Consider the following 22,068-nt stretch of genomic DNA (forward strand, 5'->3'; position numbering starts at 1 on the left):
GATCATTTTTAAACACTCTCTGGAGGACTCTGTAAATACTTTCTGCCTCTTTGTAACATCTCTGTTTTTTATTAAGGGAGCATCATTATAATGTTAAAGTCTACTGTTTATTCTCTTCCACTTTGGCCAAACCCATCTTGTAGAAGAATAACAGAATCATAGAACGGTTTGGGTTGGAAGGGACCTTGAAGATCACCCTGTTCCAATCTCCCTGTCAGGGCAGAGACACCTTTCACTAGACCAGGTTGCTCAGGGCCCCCTCCGACCTGGTCTTGTCCCTCAGGAACAGTGTTTTCCTTGTAAGCAAACCCATGCAGTGATGTCTTTGGCATGCAGTCCCAATGACCAGAAATGTCTCCCACCCTCAGCAGATTTCATGGGAAAAAAAACCAAACAAAAGAACAACTGAAGATGATGATGAAAGTAGTAAGACAAAGGATGAAGAAACGACATAAAATAACTTCTTCAGACCTACCATTGGTGCTCCACGGTGTCCAATGAGGGCTGGCTTTGGTCCAAGTGTTCCCTTCTCTCTGATGCAAGGAGAGTACATTCCCAGGGGTATCAAGAAAAGAAAGAGAAGGATAGCCAGGTATGGACCAACAATTACCACCTGAATAACTGAAAGAATTTGAAGGAGGAAGGCTAGAGTTAATCCACATTGTAATGTACGAATCTGCCTTGCTGCTTAACTTCTAACACAGTCCTCCAGCTAAGTAGCTTTTGGGCTTCGTCCAATCCCTTTATCCATCCCTTCTTCCCCTTCTTTTCACTTTCTCTCCAAACAATGCAATGCAGGAAAACAAGTTGGTCAAAGCAAGGATGCAGGCTTAGTCAGGACTGCAGGTTTTATGCTTTAATTACATCTCACTATGCCTTACAGCAAGATATGGCTTTATTTCTTTTTTCTTTAGACATGGTGCAATGAAATCTCCATCTGTAGAAAAACAATCCTCAACAGAAGGATGCTAATTTTTTCTTTCTCAGATAAGAACAAGCACCATTTTGAAGTTTCATTCACAGTGAAGAAGAGTAGGTACCTCTCCTTCAACTGTGTTGCATTTCCTTACTGTGAATACTTCCCTGGTTCATTCAGATTGTTGTTAGTGCCCTTCTGCGTGTGACCTAGAGAATCCTATGGACTGAGAGCATGGATATTGCACCTCAGAAACTTGCCAACTCATTACCTACAGTCTTCTCTGGACTTTGTTGACACATTGCCCAAGAGCCCCGGGCGTCCTTCACCTCAGGGACCAAAAGAGTTCTTCTGAGAAATGAGCACCTATGCAACACCACCTCTTTCTTGAATGGGTACCACCATCCCTCTGTGCCAGTGGCTCTGAAGGATGTACTAAGCTAGGAGTACCTCAGGCATGGTGGTGTGTAATATCTAGGGTGCCTGCATATTCTCCCCCAACCTCTCCAGCTGCAGTTCAACAAGAAAAGTCTTGGACAGGGAAAAAAAATGCTTTCACCAGTCCATTCGGTCTGTGATTTTTATTGGAAACCAGTGTCTGAAGGTGGGTGTCAGGTAGATAATTTTGGCTGTATGGAGAGACAATCAGAGAAAAACAGTCACTCCCAGTCAGGCTTTTCTGCAGTTGTTCCTGGCATCTGGCTTTGTCCTTACAACATTTGGTCATTCTTCCTAGAGGTAGGCAGGAACTTCCCATGAGATAACACTAGGAACTGATCAAAAATCTCTTTTCCCTATCTCATCTGGCTTCTCCTGAGATACATTAGGCTGAAGTGGTTTGTCTGACTGGACTGGAGATCCCTTCTCTATACAGCAAGCAAAAATCAGCCAAGGGAGCTGCTACTGGCTGCTTTCTCCTGCAGAGGGCTAAACAAATTTTCACTCATGACTCAGAACATGGGTGCTTCTGCTAGTCTCCACCATCTCAACACAGATCACTGCCTCAGTATAGGGAAAAACAGTGCAAGATAACATGCAAACCAGTAATACGTTGGGACAGAAACAGGGCAGTGCACAGCCCAAGTCCCAGCCCCACTCATTTCCTTGGGATATGCAGAATTTGAAAGTCTCCTCCAGCTGGAGTGCAAGTGTGGGAGGAAAGGGCTCCTGCATCCCCCTTTTCCCATACTGATATATATCTTTTATCATACAGAGAGCAGGAACCAGAGCTGCCATACCTTTCTTATCTGCTCTGATGGCATGAAGAGCCACAGGCCAGGAAAGAAGGACCATGATGGCAATTGCCCCTATGTGGAGATAAGGAGCTGTGACCTGGCAGGCAGAAAAAAGGATTTTAGTCAAAGGATGAACTGTGGAGACAGATGGAAACAATCCCCATCAGAGCTAGAGCCCTTACCCCTGGATGGGCTCCTGCTGCAGATACCAGCAGTTAACCACTCTCCCTCGCTGTGTTGGATCCACCAAATACCTCAGGACTCAGAGGAAAGGCCAGGCCAGGGAGGAGTGTGCCTGAGGAGTGCTCCTCACTTCTTTACTTTTTCCTAAGTCAGCTGAAGGGGACACAACTACCCTCCTCCATGAAGACATGATTGCCACTACTGATATGCCATAATCTGTGAGCATCTTCCAGTTTAACCCAATATAAACCACTCCAATGCCATCCAGGAGATAGCTTTCTCCACACCACACCACACTGCAGTTAAATCATTAAACTGATCTCAACACACCTGAGTGATAAAATGTGGTATTTACTAGCTGTGGTATGAAACTAAATACAGTGGTGTAAGAGAAGCAGATATATTAGATAACATTGCTGGACAGATAATGATGCCTTAGGTTTTAACTTTAAGTCAATAGATTTGATTTCTTTAATCTTAAAGATTAAACAAGAAGATTATAAGACAAGAATCACTTCCATGCTTCTCATGAATGCATGAATAGAGTTGGAAACCAAGCAGAAATACAGATCCTGAATGGTTGCTGGTTTGATACGTTTTTCCCCAAACTAGGCAAATCTGAGCTAGAAACCAGTCCATCATCTTCTCATGTTCACCAGAGCCCTGTGGCAAATACTCCAGCTAGAACTGACAGTTATTAAGGTATGTGCTAGGAAAAACCCCAACTACCCAGAAGCAAGCCTTTCCTGCTGCTTAGTCCTGATGCTGGAGCCTCTAAGATGGAAGGGTTGAAGAAAGCAGCAGTCACTGGGAGACGTTGGTGGATGTGACGCTCTCTGCCCCAGACACTCGACACCAACATCTCCCAACCAGAAGCAGGATTCAGTTGTGCAAGCAGAGGTGCCATCTGAGATGTCCATAATACCTGAGGTAGATCTGCAAGGCTAATGGACGTGACGTAGTATCTACAAGAGATTCATGTCCTTTGGGAACAGCAATGGGAGGCCATCCCAAAGGGCATGGATACCTGAAATAAACAGCACCTGTGGGCAACCCAAAGGCTCTTGTGTCTCCTTCTCCTCATCCACATCCCCTAGTGTTTGTCAGGGGGAGGAGAAGCTGATGTTTTCTCATTACCTTTGCCAGTGCATAACCCAGTGGTTAGCAAACTGTAGAACAGGAAAGTGCAATTAACCACATCCTACAAACACATCTTGCCAGTCCACTTGCATTGCTCTCCCAGCCTTCACAAGCACTAAGCCACATGGGAGAGAGCTATTAGACCCAAATAGGGTAGAATCATGGAATTGTAGAGTGGTTTGGATCCTGTAAAGCAGCTGTGTAGTCAAAGGCTACATACTTCTTCCTGCCCAATACAACTGGGGACCTGGATGCTCAGACACTGAACAGCACTGGACAGCTCTTGCCTCCACCTTCAGATCTGGTGAGAGTTGAGGAGGCCAGCAACCATGAACTCTGATCTCCTGCATCCAGCATTTTGTCCCACCTGACACCAGCATTCTCCACCTGCTCCCCAAAAACTCGTTGCTCTCTTGCCCTCAGGAGATTAAGCTCTTCTGAGTCACAAAAGACTGGAATTGTGCTGTACCAGCAGATTGGGATGAGGGATGAGGGAGAAAGTTCTTGCTCCAGCAAACCTACCAGCCTAAGGGGTCTGATTTACCTGCCCTGGACAGATGAAATTTAATAGTACACCTAGATTTTTGGGAGGGAAAAAAAAAGGCTGTAACTTTCTATATCTTTCCAAACTGAGACATGTTACATCACACAGCTTGAAACTCAACCTCAGGCCTTGGCTTCCTTTCCCCCAAGAGGAAATGTTAGGTCGTAATAAAAGTTTACTCAGAACGTACCCTGCTAACAAAAACCACGTGAAAAACACGCACCATACAGAATATCTTCTGCCAGTTGTTACAAAAGACTTCTATAAACAAGCTGCTCTTTCAAATAGACGTCCTAACCCCTCTTACCTGGAAGGACAGGCGGACAGTTTTCCGGTGATCTCGCCAGAGTATAGATAATGCAAAGAGGGATGAGATAGTGAAGCCCAGGACGAGAAAAGTACCAATCTGGGGACACAGAGAAGACATAAATCAGCTTCGGCATTTTTGCATAGGGTATACCATCCATCTGAGTCACAGGCTAATTTAAGCAGCTCGATAAATTGTTTAAGATGCATGAGACTGACTATGCCAGTTCAAAGACGGAGAGATCCAATGGGACTAAAACCAAATCAACAATGCTATCAGTATGGCAGGACTGATTTCGGGAGCTGGGTACTCAACTAAGTCAGCTCTCAGGACTCTCCCTGTAATCAGTGGAGAAAGAGGAATTTCAGAGGTGATCCATTCCTGCTTGCATTGTGATGGAATATGCATTTCTGCCTGTTGATATAGATGGAGCCTAGGTTACCAGGTTACACTAAATCCCTAACCTGCAGATGGAATTCATCACTTCTAAACTCAGAAGTGATAAATTCCACCCAAAAGGGACAACAACACAACTTCCTTGTTCTATGAGCTGCTTTGTAACAGGCTTCAGCGGTAACAAACCCTCCCATAATTAAGAGATGAGAGCTCACTTTTTAACCTAGAAGGTGAGGCAGTATCTCAGTCAATTCTTCAGCTTCTTGTTTGGTTTGGTACCATCACTGCAGTAATGGCAGGCTCTTCTTGGTGTATCATCTATCTGCTGACAACTAAAGGCAAGTAGCAATTGCACCAAGGCCCTAACCATTCTTCGGGGGATCTTCTACAGATCAATGCCTTAATAATCCCTTGCACCCATGAATGCCTCTTTTTTATTATTCTTCTTTTTTTTTAATTTGGTTGGTTGGTTGGTTGGTTGTTTTTTTACAAATTGTTCTACAACTTTCTGGTTCTCGTGGAACCCATTTTTCAGTTGTAAAGATCACTCCATTTCCATTCCTTAAATGAAGAAACACAGGATCAAGCACCTGCATGCTCAGCTATTCCCTCCCACTGCAGCCTTTGCAACTGCATTGCATCCTACCCTAAACTGCATGGATGGAGGAGCATTTTTAAATGCCTCACACAGCCTCAAAAATTACTTAAGGAAGATGATTCTAACACATAATTTTACAGCAGCAAGTCCCCAGTAATTTGTTTCTGTATCTTCAAAACTCCAAAAGGCATTTCCCATACCACAGAATAGAATTAAGAACTATAGAACAGTTTGGGTTGAAAGGGACTTTAAAGATAATCTAGTTCCAGCCCCCCGGTCATGGGTGGGGATGCCACACAGTAGATCAGATTGCTCAGGGCCCCATCCAGCCTGGCCTTGAACACTCCCAGGGAACCATCCAAAGACCAAAAGGCATAAAGCACCAGGATGCCTTGGAAAAGCCATATTTCTCTCCTACAGAGAGAGCAGACACTTTTTGCACTGTTGCTGGTGTCTGCTCCAGAAAATCATGCAGTGCTTCTCAGGAGAACTTTGCTTTTGACTTCATGTTACCATATGTAGATGTGTCAAATATAGATATCTTCACCTGAATGAGTCACTGCAGGCACCTAGTGGGGAAAAAATGGTTCTTTGAGTGTGATTCATCTCATCTTAATTTAGATGTCTATGACCAGCTGGATGAATTGCATCCTCAGAGGATTCATTTCCCTCCACCGAGTGCAAAAAGAGTTTGAGTGATCAGCTCAGGCGGAGATATCATTTTCATGGTATCTCGATCTCATAAGATTAACCTCTTCCCTCTCTTCCTTCTCTCCCATAGTCTAAGAGGTTTTCTGTGCAAAGAAACACCACAGACTCAATTATTTTAAAGCATAGATTAGAGTTACCAGAAAGCCCTGACTCTCCCCACCTTGTGACTCCAGTGCAGGTACAGCTGCTGACCTTCTGCAAGCAAACACATCGCGAGGACCTGGGAAATCAAGAAGAGATTGTATGCATCCTGGTGGAAGGTGGTGACGTGTGCCAGTGAGGCACTTCTGGAATTATTTTTGCATTGGGAAGTTACTTTACACTAGATCTTCCTGCACAAAGTCAATGTTTGCAGGACAGGTGTATGGAGAGAAAAGTTTATTGCTACAGTAAAAATGCTTCTGAAATGGCCAAGCATGTGTCACGACTGCCCTTCAGGATCAAAGACTTTTTCCTGGGTAACAGATAATTGGGCTCTTTGGAGTACTTGCTTTCAATGACTTTTTGTGATGAGAGACTCTGAAAGAGGAATGATGGCCAGAGTAAATTATTATTGTATAAAAGAATACAGCACAAACCTTGACTATTTTCTATGCATTTATTGTGATTAGAGGGGTATCAACCATGGGAGAGAAGTCAGGGAATAAAAAATGCGTCAGAGCAGCACAAAAGTATGGAGCAGACAGCAAAAAAGGCAATTCTTCCACATTAACCACAGGGAAGGCAGGAGACAGGCACATCTCAGACCAGAGAAAAGTGTCTTGGGGATTAAATGACTCCAGTTTTTGGTGGTTGGCATGTTTTGTCCACTTGATGGCAAGTTGGAGCCCTTGGGGAGGGTTCTTGTAAGGCATGCTGAAAATGCCAGCCAGGACAGAGGACAACCCAAGATGCTTTGAACACCAAGAAGTCGAGAATGAGGCAAGTCAGTCCACGGTTCTCATGCAGAGTTCCTTCACACAGTTGCACACCTAAGTAACCAGTGGGTCTGGAGATGAATTTCACCCAAAGAAGCACTTTGCTGCTGTGAAAATGCACAAGTCTATGCTCAGGAGTCTAAATGCCTGGGGAAACTTCCCAACTACTGTAAAGGATAATTTTGGGCCCAGTATCACCAGGTATCAGGGCTTAGAGAAAAGTATCTGTTAGTAGACATCCACTGAGGAGGATCATTTTTGCTGCAAGTCCCTCCAGACTGTAGCATAGGGGGATTGTATGAAAATAGGACATATAGATTTGGGGGGGTCTTCTGTCCTGAAACACAACTGCAAGTGAATGTAAGTTGTTTCCTATCCATCCACAAAAACTCCCTCTTTCCAGGATTATGCTGATTTGAAGCAAGATACAAGGCCAGGTTGGATGGGGCTTTGAGCAACATGGTCTAGTGGTAGATGTTCCTGTCCATGACAGAGGGGCTGGAATTAGATAATCTTGAAGGTCTCTTCAAACACAAACCATTTTATGATTCTGTGATAAGCTTGGCAGTGAATAAAAGTGCTTCTTGACATGTTGGCTTCCTTTAATGGAATAAATGCACCCAGTACAGGATGAGTAACTGGGAGCAGTTGAGAGAGAACTGAAATACTGCTAAAGATCTTAAATCAGCCCCATTTAAATAAGCTATTTCAGGGTGAAAAAATGAGAGAAAAAAGCTACTCTGCTCCTTTGCTGCAAGTCTTTGTTACACAAAGACCTGGTCCTTGTGTACAGTAAAGCCAAACATTTAGAATATTCTGAGCCAGAAGGGACCCACAAGGATCATCAAAGTCTATCTGCTGGCCCTGCACAAAATCACACCAAGAATCACACCATGTTCCTGAGAGGATAGTCCAAATACTTCTTGAACTCAGGGCACTCAGGCAGACTTGGTCCTGTGACTACTTCCCTGGGGAGCCTGTTCCAGTGCCCAACAGTCCTCTGGGTGAAAAACCTTCTCCTAATTTTTAACCTAAATCTCCACTGATAGAGTTTTATGATGTTCCCTCGTGTGTTCTCACTGGTCTGTCTACTCCAAATTGCTTCCACACACTTTCTGGGATTGTCTAATATAAGTACAGAGGCATGAGGGCTTAGGTGACCAGTATGTTTCTGACTAATACTGCCAAGGTTAGAGTCAAGGTCCTTCTTGCCAATCCCATCATCTCACAGCCTCCAACACTTGCATTCTTCTCTTCTTTAAAATGAGGTGTGGAAGTGTCTGCCCTCCACCATCTACCTGCAAAGTGGTGATTAAGGGATGCTTCTCAGTGGTAAGAGAGATGGGCTCACTGCAAGGAGGATTGCACCTTTGTCTCCCTCTTTCTGAATGGCTGCATTGACCACAAGGTTATGCTGCAAAGGGTGGACAGCAGGTGCTTAACTCCACTCTGCTTCAGCATGGGAACAACCTTGTAATCATCTCAATACTTCTGGTGAGGTGTGGGCAGGCTCTGAACCTACACTACAAGGACATGCAGGCAGGCACTTAGACACTCAGCTCACCTGAAACATCTGCTCACTTAGATGTTCTCAACTGCTGGATTCAGGTCCTTATATTCATTCACTTTATGGCAAGAAACTCAGAACTTGTCTGGTACCCCAGTCTCTTAGGGATGGAGTTTTGAGGTCACGTTTTGGATTTCAGCATCAATGTACTATTTTGAGTCCTTCCATTTATGAATGAAGAGGCCACAATGCTTCTGAACCTCTTTACTTTGCACAGTCACAAGTCTCCTCCTCACAACCCTCAGAACAAACATGGTTGAACTGCAGAGAGGCAAATGTTTTCTGCTGGGGTGTGAAAGACTACACAAGAAAAGATTTTTCTTCTCCACTGAGCATGAACAGCTCTGTAATTAGACCCCTCAGCTTAACCTTTTAGCCCTAATGGGGATGAGAAAATTGTCTTGGGGACTGACTGAACAATTGAATTAATTGAAATTTGTTGTGTGAAAAAATGACAATGATGCATGTGGACGGAGAGCATCTTTGTCCAGACAGCTAGTGCTTTCTTGTGCAGCATTTTCTTCGGCCACTTGTGGCTGGTGGGCAGAAGACTGTATGCTTCAGGGGGTCACAATAAGGTCATGGAAGCAGGCTTGCAGGTTCCAGCTGGGTGCCATCATTAAGAAAGAGGGTATGGTGCTCACAAGCAAAACCAGACCAGCCACTGGTTTATACAAAATCTTTCTGCTCCAACAAGGGCATCAGGGTGCTCATTTTTCCAACATGATGGGCTGTTCATGCAAAACACCACCAGAGAACATCACCTAGGTGAAGGTCTCCAGTCCTTCTTGCAACACATGGGGGGATACTCTCCATCCAACACCGTTCAACCAGAATTTGGGATGTAATTTATCATGGCAGAAACCTATTTGGCCATCAGTTGTTTGAAATGTATTAGAGCAAACCACCTGTCATATAGTACCCACACTGAGAGATGTATTTAGATGTGGAAGGGCTGAGTTACACTTACCAGCCCGTGGGGCTCACAGTGTTTTGCTGGGTGGTCCATCAAAGCCTTCAGTGAAAGTGAAGCACTACGATGAGCTTTGCCCAGCCACAATTGTTACAATACCCTTCATGTTTTCAGATAGAGGGAGCATAAGTGGTGGCAGTGATAACTTTCCTTGCTCCCCTTTCCCTCAGGACCTAATAACATTTAAGTAGCAGCCTCATGCCCCCAGCACCCACTGCTCAGCATGGATGCATGCAGCAGTCTTGCCACATAGGACACAGTGGCATGGCGATGCAATCAAGCAGGACCAGTGTCCTCAGAAATACCCAACAGCTTTTGTTGGGTCACTTAACAGCTTCATAAAAGCAAGGAGCAAATGGACCTTCACTGCAGGGGCTGTTCCCAGGGTGGAGGAACCTCTGAAGTGTTTCTTCTGTTGTTTGATACCATCCAGACAACTTGTATTCTTTCAGGTTTATCCAGGCTCACCCTTCTGAGGAAGGCAAATGTTGTTAGCCTCGTTAGACAGAACTGAGAAGCTTGAGAGGAAGAGGAGGATGTAGCTACATAATAAAGAGTGAGACCAGGACTGAACTAAACCATGTAGGACACCAATTTCACCTCATATCCTCCATCTTCCTTTCTGGCTTTACTTTGCCCATCACCTGCCCTGCCAGCTTGCAGTCATCACATTCATGCTGACAAAAACCTGAAAATACTCTAAGAAAGTCCACTGCTTGGACACTGGCTGATGTTTGGATCCAGACAGAGCATGACTGAGCTGATATATCAGCCCCAGGGGACTTCAGGCTCCTTAAGCCCAGGAAATCCTGTAAAGCCAGTTTCTAGCACAGGCTGTGGTGAACTAGTCTGATCCTGAGGTTGACTCCAGATCCACAGCCTGCTGAGGCACCGTCTCAGATGTATCCATGTCATATGGGCATCTCTGGCAGCTCTGAGTTGCCCCAGGTAGCATTGTAACCACCAAGCTACCCACACTACTCCATGGCCCCTGGGAAAGCCAGGTAGGCTCTGCTGAATAATAGTCCATGAGCCCTAGAGCCACCACAGTGTTACAAAATCCTTGTAATTACTTATTGTTGTTTGTCCCATTCAGACCTCAGTCAGTCCACATCTCTTATGATGCTCTTGATTGCTGTGGCATGACCAAGCACCTCTCCTATTTATCACTTTGGGGGTTTTATTGGTAGCACTAGAATAAAAGTACTATTTATTTGTACTTCATCAGGAAGAAAGGACCCCAGAAACCAATTATGTTAGGTACTGAATGGACAAAGCCAAAAGAGATTCCCTGTCATGAGCAATATACAGACTGACTGTATGACGACACGTCAGGGAATGGGGAAGAACAGCAGGAATGGAAGATAAAAGCTGGTTGTCTTGGTCACAGAGGTGAGACAAAGCCATAACCTCACCTTCAGCACCTGGCATTTCAAAATCAAAGTCAGAGCAGGCACAAGACTGATGTGGACTCCAGTGCCTGGAGTCAAAGTGAATTCTTGGCCTATAGCTCTGGATGCAGAAGGTGGAAACACAGATGCAAATCTGTTTAATTTGAGAGCTTTCTTACGAAGGAAAAAACAGAGGAAAAGGATGAGTAAGTAGAAATTTTAGGAGAATTTTGGGTTTGGTATGTTTCCCTAACTAAAGCAGACATCAGATTAGAACTCTAGAAAAACTTTCACAGGACGTGGAAAAGTGAGGATTTCAGGAACCTCTGTCAGCATAAACTTTAGCAGCATCTTGTGACCACATCTATGGCCTCTACCTGGAGAACATCCTCCAGCAAAGCAGAGTGGGTCAAGTGATAAAGTTCGATTCTCCTTCCTCTAATAAACCTTTTTATCCAGGATTAGAAGAGTAACTCAGCTGTGATGACGTATCACCACTGCTACCTGACTCAGAGCCCCGTATTTCCCTGCTGCCAAAGAAATAATCTTCAGTTCCCTCCAAATCTAAATCCAGCCACTGCTGGCTCAGCTTTCCTTGGGTTCAAGGAGGAATTGTACACATTTATCAAAGGGACATCATTGAAAGAAATCACAGAAACATCTGGCTCAGAGACCCCTGAGCTGAAACTGGTCATTTGCAGGTGGATATGGGGAAAAAGTACTGTAAACACTCATTGTGTTCCAGATCTTCTCCAGGCATTCACTGTCTAAGGATCATATGGAGGACTAGACTGAGCTTCGGTCTGAGACATTAAAGCCATCCCTATGCTTAGCTTTCAAGGTCAGCTTACAAGGAGCATTGCTTACCAGTAGCAGTGAGGTGTATGCGAACAAGACTGCAGCCACAATCAGGATAACAAGAGACCAGAGAAACCAGAAGCCCAGGTTACCATAGTTATACCTAAAAATAAACCAATAAAATATTGTAAGAATGTTTTTGGTTAGCACATGGACTAGAGGGGACCAACAGCCTTGTCCCTTGAAATTCTGAAATTTTCTAAACAATAGAACAAAGAAAGGCAGAGGAACAGCCTACGCTGGTAACATGCAAAAGTGATTAAGAGCTTCCTTCCCAAAATCCCTGACTGCATTAACCATCAGACTAATACACATTATTATACCTTTCCTTCCCATAATATTTGAGCAGCTCTAATTTAATTTTAGGGGCCAGACTTGCATAACTGTTGCCTGCATACTACAGAAGGAAAAGATGTGCATAAAGCCCTGACGATTATTTCTTACTTTTGAATCTGGGAACCTGGAATTCTCTTTCAGTGAGAGAGCTGGTTCAATGCCTCTGATTCCAGCCATTACACTTCTTCACATGGAATGGGAAGGAGAAAGGGAAGGAGAAAAAGAAAGACTCAGAGAAGAAAAGAGTTATTTAGTCCCTTTCATTCACAATTTTTGTGACGGTGATTCTCCTCTTTCTCCTAAATTCACACTTACACCTAAAAATTGTAGCCAAGCAAAAGGCAGAGCCTCAGCACCTCCAGAAGCATTGGACATTCAATTTGGATGCTGTAACCAAGAGTTTAAGGTGCCAAATCTTTGCTTCATGACTAAAGTGCCCTGTTTCAACACAGCTGCTCCAGAGGCTGCTCATCCCTTCCCAGTCATGCCCAAGGGGTGGGAGAGGAGGAAAACACAGTACTTACCAGTCAAAGCCGTTGTAGTCATTTTTACCTTCACCCCATGTGTACAGAAAGACCAGAGAAAAGCAGAAAGCTGCAACAAGCAATGGGAAAAACATGCATTCCCGCTGGAGAGGGAGAGGAAGGACAAGCAGTCAGAGCTATGGCCAGCCCAGAGCAATCAAAGCAAATGGCAGGTACTTTTAGGCTGTCCCTAAAAATATGTAGCTTGGTGTTGGAATTCTAACTGAAATAAATATGGAGAGGAATTCAATTCCCATCCCTCGTAACCAGGAGAATGTCCTCAAAAGCCTACTCTGCACTACTTGTTTTCAGGGAAAACTCATGACTTCCAAATGAATGGGATTTTTACCGCCTCACATGAGAGGAAATTGCACTGTACAGCAACCTTCTTTGCAATTCTTACTGCACACCCAACCCTAATGTTACTTCTTTAATTTGATTCTATGGCTTTGAGATGTTTCACTGGCCAGGAGAGGTTGGTGCAAACTCCACATTTATTAGTTGTGTGGCAGCACAGACAAATTGAGCTTGCCACCGAAACAGCAATTCATCAAGCATTTAGAGCAAAATCTAACAGCCCAACAGATCCCAGCAGGCTCCAAATGATATTGGGCTGGGATTCCATGACATCAACCCCTTGTCTGCTTAGACTGCCCTGCCCCAGTACAGAAATCCATGTCTGTGCTGATTTTGTGCTCATTTACCATGTTGCAGCAGCATTTCCCAGGCTCAGTCCTTTCGCGCTGGTACCGCCTCCAGCGGCAGCTGTAGAAACCAGCCAGGCAGGAGATGAAGGGCTGGTGCTCGTACCGCTGCAGCAAGCGCCGGCGGACCACCTTCAGCTTCCCAAACTTGAGCCTCTTGAGGGTGGTGGGACTAGCCTCCATCTGAGTGGCTTTAGCTCATCTTCCTCCTGGAACAAGACCACAGGTTTTACGGGGACACTGTTGGGTAAGCTCTCCATATCTGAAAAAGGAGAGGAAGTTTTCCCAAGAGGATGCTGAGACCAGCAGGAAGTGAGGCTGAGGACATCCCATCTAATTTTATATACCAAAGTGAGATGACCAGCTGGGAAGGATGGTCACTGCAAATCCTCTTAGCAGTCAGTGGTGCTCCTGGTTGTAACTTAGGTGCTCTGAATCACCTTTGAGGCTACCTCTGCCTCCTTTTGCCTATACAGGGAGTTCTGGGAAATGAATTCATTAATTTAAGCACATTTCAGATTATGTCATATGAACCTGAGCCTAGGCTTACCTATGGGAATTATTCAACATCACTGTGACCTGTTTGAAACCTGCTATCAGTTTAACAAGCTCATATAGAAAAGGCACTAAACCCCACCCCCAGGTACACAGCTCTCTTATCCTGGAAAAACTGCAGCACTGCAGAGACTGATCCCTTAAGAATTAATTATTTCCTGGCTGAAACAACTTTACTTGGAACAGGTTTTCAAGTGCAGAAAGGCCAGCTGCAAAGATGTACATGTGGGAGACCTATTCATAATCATAATTTAAAGCAAAGAACTTGGTGGTAAATTGCAACCGGTGTAGTTACAGTGAAGCAAATAGCACAGAGACTAGTGCTAACTGAAGACTGCTTCACCCAGCAGGGCACTACCTTCAAGGTAAGACTTCAAGGAAAGATTTAGGAAAACAGTTTTGTGTGGGCATGCAAAGAAGCTCCATTATACAGTCCTTCTTTAGAGTCAAGTTAGTCAGAGATGTTTTTCTGTTGCGTTAAAAAGTGCCATTGCATCCTTGAGTCCACACCAACCATGTCCAAATCTTGGAACATCTGCTGCAAAATCCCAGCTTAGGACTCAAGATTTCCCTAATTTTTCAGATGTAATACCAAAAATTTAAGAGGAAGAATAAACAGTTTGCTGCACTATACACATGGATGAAACACACATATATAAAGGAAATAACTCGGATCCCAGTGTGTCCTCGGAGAAATCAGTGCATAAATCCTTGCAGACTGACACATCCAAATAACTGACCAGTTTGCAGGAAGCACAAATAAATCAGAGACATCAGACACAAGTTAAAACAGAAAAGACACTCCCCTCGCTCTCTTTCCAAATGCCCCAGCCTATTGGCAGCTGGAGTACCAGGAAAGAGGATGGAAAGGAAACAAAAAGAGGGTTCCGTTTGGACCACTACTAACTGCAGCATTAAGAATGCCACGCCCTGAATGCCTTCCTGAGACAGATGTTTCTGTCCATCCAAGACAGGCGTAGGGAATGACACACACTTGGATGGGGTGGCATCAAGCCATCCCTAGAAGCTCAGCAGTACCAGATCCTGGCACCAGCAAGTCACCCTTAGTAAAAAATTTATGCCAATCTCATGTGGCAAGATGGTGATCCTGCTCTAGAATTCCCAGAGCACAGCTGGGGGGATGTGGTGCAGATGACAGCTGATCCGGCTGGTTTCATCAGCTGGCCTAAAGTACACCTGGCCTAAACCCAGCAATTACCAAATTACAACAGCCACAGCTTCTGAATATATTTGAACCTTCCGAGCTCTTACCAGAAGGTTGTCACATGCCATGGGATTGCAGTATTTGTTACCTCCTATAAGGATCCCCAAAATAGGAGTTCCCGTATCACCAAAGGACAGCATCCATTTCTGCTCAGCCCTTCTCCTTCAGCTACAGGAATTCAGGGCACTGGACCAAACCCGTTAGTTTTGCTGTCAGAGGGCCATGAGGTTTGTTACTCACATTCCTGGGTGTGGGTACAAGGCTCACACATCAATATTTGTCTATGAGCACATAGGATTTGATACGAAAACAGATTATGGAGATCCTGAAACACTGCCCACATCATCTGTCTGGCTCCAGCAGCATGTCAGGTGTTAAACCTAGGTGTTAAGTTTACCCCTCATGAAATTGTCAGTGATGGAGATCCCAGCATCTCTCAAGACAGGCTGAACTAGTCCTAACTCACTTTATAATTCAACACTGGGGGGGTTTTCCCAGTGTCTTGTCTACTGTATTACAGTTAAGGACATTACTTCATGCCTTGTTTATTGTGGATATAGTGAACTCCTCCTTTGTTACGTATTTCATGTATTCACATGTAGATGTCTTCCCTTAAGCCTTCTCTAGCCTCAACAATCCCAGCTTTTCTAGTCTTTCCTTGTAGTTCATGTTTCCTCCTCCTCAGAGTATCCTTGTATGGAGTGCACAGTCACCTGCTATTTGGGATTTCCATGACAATTCCCATGGGTTTTGGCACACGGTAGCCACAGTCTCTCCAGGATACACCTGTTCACCCATAGCACAGGCTACTCGATACCTGCAGCATCCAGTTTCTCTCATGTATCAAACATCATCTGGCCTTGAGCTTCTGAATGCTTAAATAATTCACCCTGGACTCACCCCCAGCAGGAAGGGAAAGGTGTTTCAGCTTCATCACACAGTGACAGAATTTTTTGGATTGGGAGGGATCTTAAAGATTGTTCCACTAGACCAGGTTGCTCAGAGTCCCATCCAACCTGGCCTCTAACACTTCCAGGGATGTGGCATCCAAAACTTCTCTGGGCAACATCAGAGCTTCATCTGTGTATCAGAGTACTTATGACACCACCATAATTAAGAATTTCATTACCTCCTACCTTAGTCTTTCCAATCAAGTCACCTCGCCAAGCCCATGGGTTATTGGGAAAGGGGTACTTCATTGCAGAGGAGGCTGGGGAATGAGGGAGAGACAAACACAACCTCCTGTCCACAACCCCCTCCACCAGCCTCTGGCTCTCCCAAAAACATGAGGCTGGTCAAAGAAGAGCAAAACACCTTTGTGTCTGGCATTCCCTGAATCCCCATTGACCCTGTTGTCCAAGCAGTATCAGTATGGCAATAAGATCTTTCAGTATCAAGAGACTCAAAAAACATAACTTGTCCCCTGCTTTGGGTTCTAGCTTCTGCTGGCATCCATCTGTCCCTCTTTTCCTGTCTTCTCCCTTTTTTCTGCCCAGAGACCTTTTCCCTCCTCTCCCAGCCCCCAACAGAGCTACCTCATTCAGCTGCTCCTTTGAAGCCGGCAAAGGGCCAAAGAATCCCACAAAGGCAATAAACTCAGACTGAAATTTTATCTTGCCGAGTACAGAGGACAGATGTTCTCTAGCATATCTCCACTCAAGTAAATGGAGATATAAATGGAGACCCTACTGCACCTTCCAGTACCTAAAGGGGCTACTACTGAGCTGGAGAGGGACTTTGGACAAGGGCATGGAGTAACAGGACAAGAGAGAATGGCTTCAGACTGAAAGAAGGTAGGTTGAGATCAGTTCTTAGGAAGAAATATCAGTGAGTTCTTGACCAAAGCAGAAACTATCCTGCCAATCTCCAGATCATTATTTGATCCAAGGCTCCTGCTCCCTCTAGGCATACAGGGCTCACCTAGCAAATAGGAGCCTTTGAGCAGCTCTGACCCACAGCTTCAGGGGCCACTGGGTCTCTGCTGAGGAGCGAAGCACAAGGCATGCTCAAAGCACTAAACAAAAGGTGATGCTTGCGTGGAGATGCAAAGGAAAGAACTGACAGGGAGAGGGAAGACCAAGAACAATTCATCAAATTTTAGGCTGCTTCACTCTTAAGCCAGTGACTCCTACGAAGAGCCCATCTGCCTCTGCAGTTCTGCAAGATTCATGTGTTGCGATGCATTTACACTGTGCTGCTGCTGGTATCAGCAAACAGCCCAGTGGTAACTCCCAGGACAAGTCCAGGAGAAATCCCTCTTCAATGTGCCAAGACCCATGTGAGAATGAGGAAAACAAAGACAGACACAAGGACAGTCGGAAGGGTGCTTCTCAGCTCAAAATGTACTCATATCTCCAGGCACTCCGTTCTTCTCTTTATACCTGCCCCTCCAAACAGGCATCACTCCTCTCCTTTTACCTCCACATATTCTCCCTGGTTTCTGCCCTCAGGTTCATCTCTATGTTGTCAAGTAATTGTGTTCCCTTCAACACTAGCTCCCTCCTTACCACTCAGTCACCCTTCAGGTTCTCCATGTTCCTCTGTCTCATGGTTTCATCCTTCCTGGTTTCATCCTTAGTAACCAATTATCAGTCTGCTGCCACAGTTGGGAAAAGGCAATTAGAAGCCATAAAAACATCCCAAGATCTCCCAAACTCCCAAGGTCCGGCTGAATCTGCAGTGCTTCAGACCACATCAAACACTGACATTTGAATTCACAAGCATCTGATCCTGAGAAAGATAATATCCCAGTAACTGGGCCCATCAACAACACCGAAGCAAATGGCAGATGCAGAAGCCAAAAAAACAATTCAGTCCTTGGCAGGACTTAGCAAGAGGTTTCACAGTCCTTGCATCTAGATTTGAAGCACAGTTCTCTTAAAATTCAAAGATCGTCTGCAATTCCTGCCCATCTTTACCAGGCAAAGTTAAATGGATAAAGGGAAACAGCAAAATGCCATGGGAGCAAATGGGAGCAAAGAGCAACCAGGTAAACATGCATCAGTAGGATGGCAAAGTTTAGGACTCCTTAACAAGTGAGGCATGAAAGCAGTAACATATGTTTTTCTGCTCCATAAACCCCAGGGACCTCAGGTTTTCCATGGCAAACAGAGAATTTGTGTGCTTGCAGATAAGAGTCCCCATAATTGCAGGCAGTCAGACAGGGCTGCTGCCTTCCCACTGCTTGGCAGAGAGTGAGGAAAAGCATGGGAAATAGCCTGGGGGCATGAGAGAGGAACGAGAAGGAGAGCAAAATCAGGAAACATATTCAGCCACACAGCCTGAACGCTGAAAGCACTGCAAAGAGAAACGGGCTTGAGAGGCCAGTGCACAAGCAAGGATTAAAAACCTGTGTCTTTTTGGGTGCTGGGGCCGGATCATTCATAATCCAAGGGGAAAAGGTACAGCAGCCAAATTTGCCATTGACCTATAGCTTTTTCCCTTGGGCCTTTTAAGTATTTCTGTCCTTTCCCCTGCATCGAGGTCTCTCCCACACAATACCTTACAACGCAGGGGGTTGGTAAGGCCGGCCGGCGAGGCGGCAGCGGCGGCGGCGGAGCTGCGGCCGGGGGTGAGGGTCAGGTCAGGCTGTCCAAGGAGAAACACCCCAGCAGCAGCAGCCCAGAGCCCTCGCAGCACCGGGAAGCTCACGGCGGCGGAGCGGGCGAGGAGCGGGCGGAGCCGGGAGCACCGCGGCGGTTTCAAACCGGCCCGGGCAGCGCGAGAGGCCGGGGCCGGCGAACGGGGAGTGCGCGGGGATTGCGCGGAGAGTGCGCGGGGCTGGTGCGGGGAGTGCGCGGGGATTGCGCGGGGCTGGCGCGGGGCTGGCGCGGGGAGTGCGCGGACCTGGTTCGGGGCTGGCGCGGGGCTGGCGCGGCGGTTCTCTGGCAGGCAGCGGCTGGCACGCGCAGCGGTTGTCCCAGAGGTTGTCCCAGCGGTTGTCCCAGAGGTTGTCCCAGCGGTTGTCCCAGAGGGCGCTGAGGCGCTCCAGCACAGGCAGCAGAGTCAATTGCCTCAGATGCCTCGAGATGAGACGACCAAGAGGGGACCTCACCTCTAAGTGTCTGCGGGGAGGGTGCCAAGAGAATGGAGCCAGGCTCTTGTCGAGAAACTGGTGCACAGGAAGCTCCACCTAAACAAGAGGAAGAACTTCTTTACTGTGCAGGTGACCGAGCACTGGAACAGGTTGTCCAGAGAGTATCTCCCACTGGAGATACTCAAGAACCACCCAGTCCTGTGCAACGTGCTCTAGGATGACCCTGCCTGAGCCATGAGGTTGGACCAGATGACCCAGTGTGGTCCCTTCCAGCTTGACCTGTTTTGATTCCGTGATTCCGTGGTTGCAGGCTCTTTCCAGATCCTACATTTCCCACTTCACTGCAAGAAGAGAGCTGGGCGAAAAAAATTGCATGGGTAACAGGAGTCACATGAAGGACACAGAGATGGTCATTTCTCAGCCCCTGAGCATGGCCAGTTTCTCCTAAAAATCTGTAAAAAGACAGCAGAAAGGAATGATGCCCACTCTGCCTGTTCCACTGTTTCCAAGGGGTTTGGAGGACTAAGAGATTCCTTGAACCTGAGCTGAGCCTCTCCAGCATCTGCAGCTCCTTAGCCTGGAGATTCCTGCCACCGCTCTTTGGGGGATCACTTCCTGGCCTCTCCCCTGGCACTCTTCCGCAGCATCACACCAACAGAAGCAAAGGAATAAAACTTCCTGGCAAGCTGCCGCTTGATCACCATCATCATGAGCTGCACATAGATCTTGCCACTAGCCAGAAAAGGTCAACAAAGAGAATCCCTTAAACCTGCATTTCTGCCCTACAGTCTGCCCAAGGCTCTTGATCACCGTCCAGCATCCCGTTTATTTGACTATCATCTGCCTTCAGTTTCTTTCCAGGAAATGAATGAGGCGTAACCCAGGAAATGAAAAAAAGATCAAATAAAATAAAGATAGTTGTAATCTCCCTGTGATAAAGAATATACTCTATATCCTCTCCCTGGCAGATGTTAATTATAGTTTATCAGTATGACCTTCAGCAGTTTCTTGATAAGCCCTGATCTGGGATCCCAGGGAGTGGCACAGCCTGGGACAAACACGTGCAAGGCATGTCTCATGCGTTGCTTATCTGTTGGCTCTGAGGTGGAAGAACACAGCCCTTAGCAGAAAGAAACAACAAGGCTTAACACGGGAAACAACGAGCAGATGTGGATATAGAAGGGGAATAACAGCTCCTGCAGTGACTGCAGGGACAATACTTCTCCTTTCCATTTGTTGTAGTACACCTCTAACAGGCAGTGGCTGTGGCTTCCAAAGACATGGAGAGATTTCCACCAAGGTCCATGCCCTACATTGTGGAACACCCCACCACATTTTGAACAGACAAAAATAATCAAGCCCATTTCAAACAAATACTGCCAAAATCCTGTATCTATTACACAGGGACTTACCCCATCACAGAGGACATCCAGGAAGAGCTGTGCTGGGAATGGCTGCTGTCCCCTGCTCAGCCAGAGGTGCCTCAGCTGTGGATACATGCTTTAAGGAAAGATCTTCTCAGGCAACCAATCAATTTTGTGGGGTCAATTTAAGAAGCCCTTGAGGTGCCCCCATGGCTAAGAATGAGTGATATGGGTTTAGAAATGCTCTGCAGCCCCAGATGTCTAAACATACCCCTACATGGTGAAGCAAGCCTCACTCCAAGGTGAGAGCTATTGACCTTGAAACAAAACCCGACATCAGCCATGAGAATTTAGCATAGAAAAGGCATCTTAATTCCTGGTTTTATTCCAGAGTGATCATCATAGGAAATAAAGCTGCATAGCTGAAACACATTTTTGCACAAATCACATTTTTCCTCCCCCAAAACTCTCCCCTAGAACTGTTTACTGTCTCTGTTTCTTCAAGGTTTCTTCACCTCTCTGAAGAGTGTCTCACAATCAGAGGACTGGAGCACCTCTCCTGTGAAGACAAGCTGAGAGAGTTGGGGCAGTTACTGACTTTAAACTGAAAGAGTGCAGGTTTAGATTAGATATTAGGAAGAAATTCTTCACTGTGAGGGTGGTGAGGCACTGGTACAGGTTGCCCAGAGAAGTTGTGGCTGTTCCATCCCTGGAAGCGTCCAAGCTCAGGTTGATGGGGCTCTGAGCAATCTGGTTCAGCAGAAGGTGTCCCTGCCTATGGCACGGGGTTTGGAATGAGATATCTTAAGTTTCCTTCCAACCCAAACCATCTCATGATTCTATGTTTAGAGCATGTTTGTCCCCAGGTGCAGACCCCAGGAGTCATCACTCATTATTCACAGCCAATTGCAGAAATCTTGTTTAATCATACTTATCATCATTAGAAATTACAGCTGTTTTTCTTCATTTTCAAAGCACTTTTCAGGCTATATTAACAAATGTGTGCCCAGGAAATTATTGTCCAAGTCTCAGAGCATTTACAATGGGTTTTATACAAATGCTTTCAGCTTCATGTGGAAACAGGCAAGGGGAAATCATCATGTTTGTAAAAGGGTCTCAAAGTGCTACAACAGATTTTCCCTCTCGCCTGCTAGGAGCAAAATGAGTGTTTTGAATAAAGCGGGAAAGGAAAGGAAAGGGGAAAGGAAAGGGGAAAGGAAAGGGGAAAGGAAAGGGGAAAGGAAAGGGGAAAGGAAAGGGGAAAGGAAAGGGGAAAGGAAAGGGGAAAGGAAAGGGGAAAGGAAAGGGGAAAGGAAAGGGGAAAGGAAAGGGGAAAGGAAAGGGGAAAGGAAAGGGGAAAGGAAAGGGGAAAGGAAAGGGGAAAGGAAAGGGGAAAGGAAAGGGGAAAGGAAAGGGGAAAGGAAAGGGGAAAGGAAAGGGGAAAGGAAAGGGGAAAGGAAAGGGGAAAGGAAAGGGGAAAGGAAAGGGGAAAGGAAAGGGGAAAGGAAAGGGGAAAGGAAAGGGGAAAGGAAAGGGGAAAGGAAAGGGGAAAGGAAAGGGGAAAGGAAAGGGGAAAGGAAAGGAAAGG

The 22,068-nt window shown here is 45.8% G+C and overlaps 1 protein-coding gene across 9 annotated transcripts in view; it reads right to left on the reverse strand.

The window, feature by feature from the left end:
* Nucleotides 1-22,068, reverse strand: part of GDPD4 (glycerophosphodiester phosphodiesterase domain containing 4) — a 38,906-nt gene that overhangs the window by 10,064 nt on the left and 6,774 nt on the right. For 4 of the 9 annotated variants that reach the window (XM_048294347.1, XM_048294340.1, XM_048294339.1 and 1 more), the window contains 7 exons: nt 13,301-13,509; nt 12,597-12,700; nt 11,746-11,839; nt 6,191-6,250; nt 4,326-4,424; nt 2,155-2,248; nt 476-621 (listed from right to left, as the gene is read on the reverse strand). In XM_048294347.1, the coding sequence (XP_048150304.1) occupies nt 476-621; nt 2,155-2,248; nt 4,326-4,424; nt 6,191-6,250; nt 11,746-11,839; nt 12,597-12,700; nt 13,301-13,483 (780 nt within the window). In that variant the 5' untranslated portion in view covers nt 13,484-13,509. Of the gene's footprint in view, nt 1-475; nt 622-2,154; nt 2,249-4,325; nt 4,425-6,190; nt 6,251-11,745; nt 11,840-12,596; nt 12,701-13,300; nt 13,510-17,587; nt 18,748-18,926; nt 19,213-20,528; nt 21,092-22,068 lie in introns of those variants that run through there. The other 5 variants (XM_048294341.1, XM_048294342.1, XM_048294344.1 and 2 more) reach the window with 5 other exon arrangements.

The sequence above is a fragment of the Corvus hawaiiensis genome, chromosome 2 (genome assembly GCF_020740725.1).
Source record: "Corvus hawaiiensis isolate bCorHaw1 chromosome 2, bCorHaw1.pri.cur, whole genome shotgun sequence".
Lineage (NCBI taxonomy): Eukaryota > Metazoa > Chordata > Aves > Passeriformes > Corvidae > Corvus > Corvus hawaiiensis.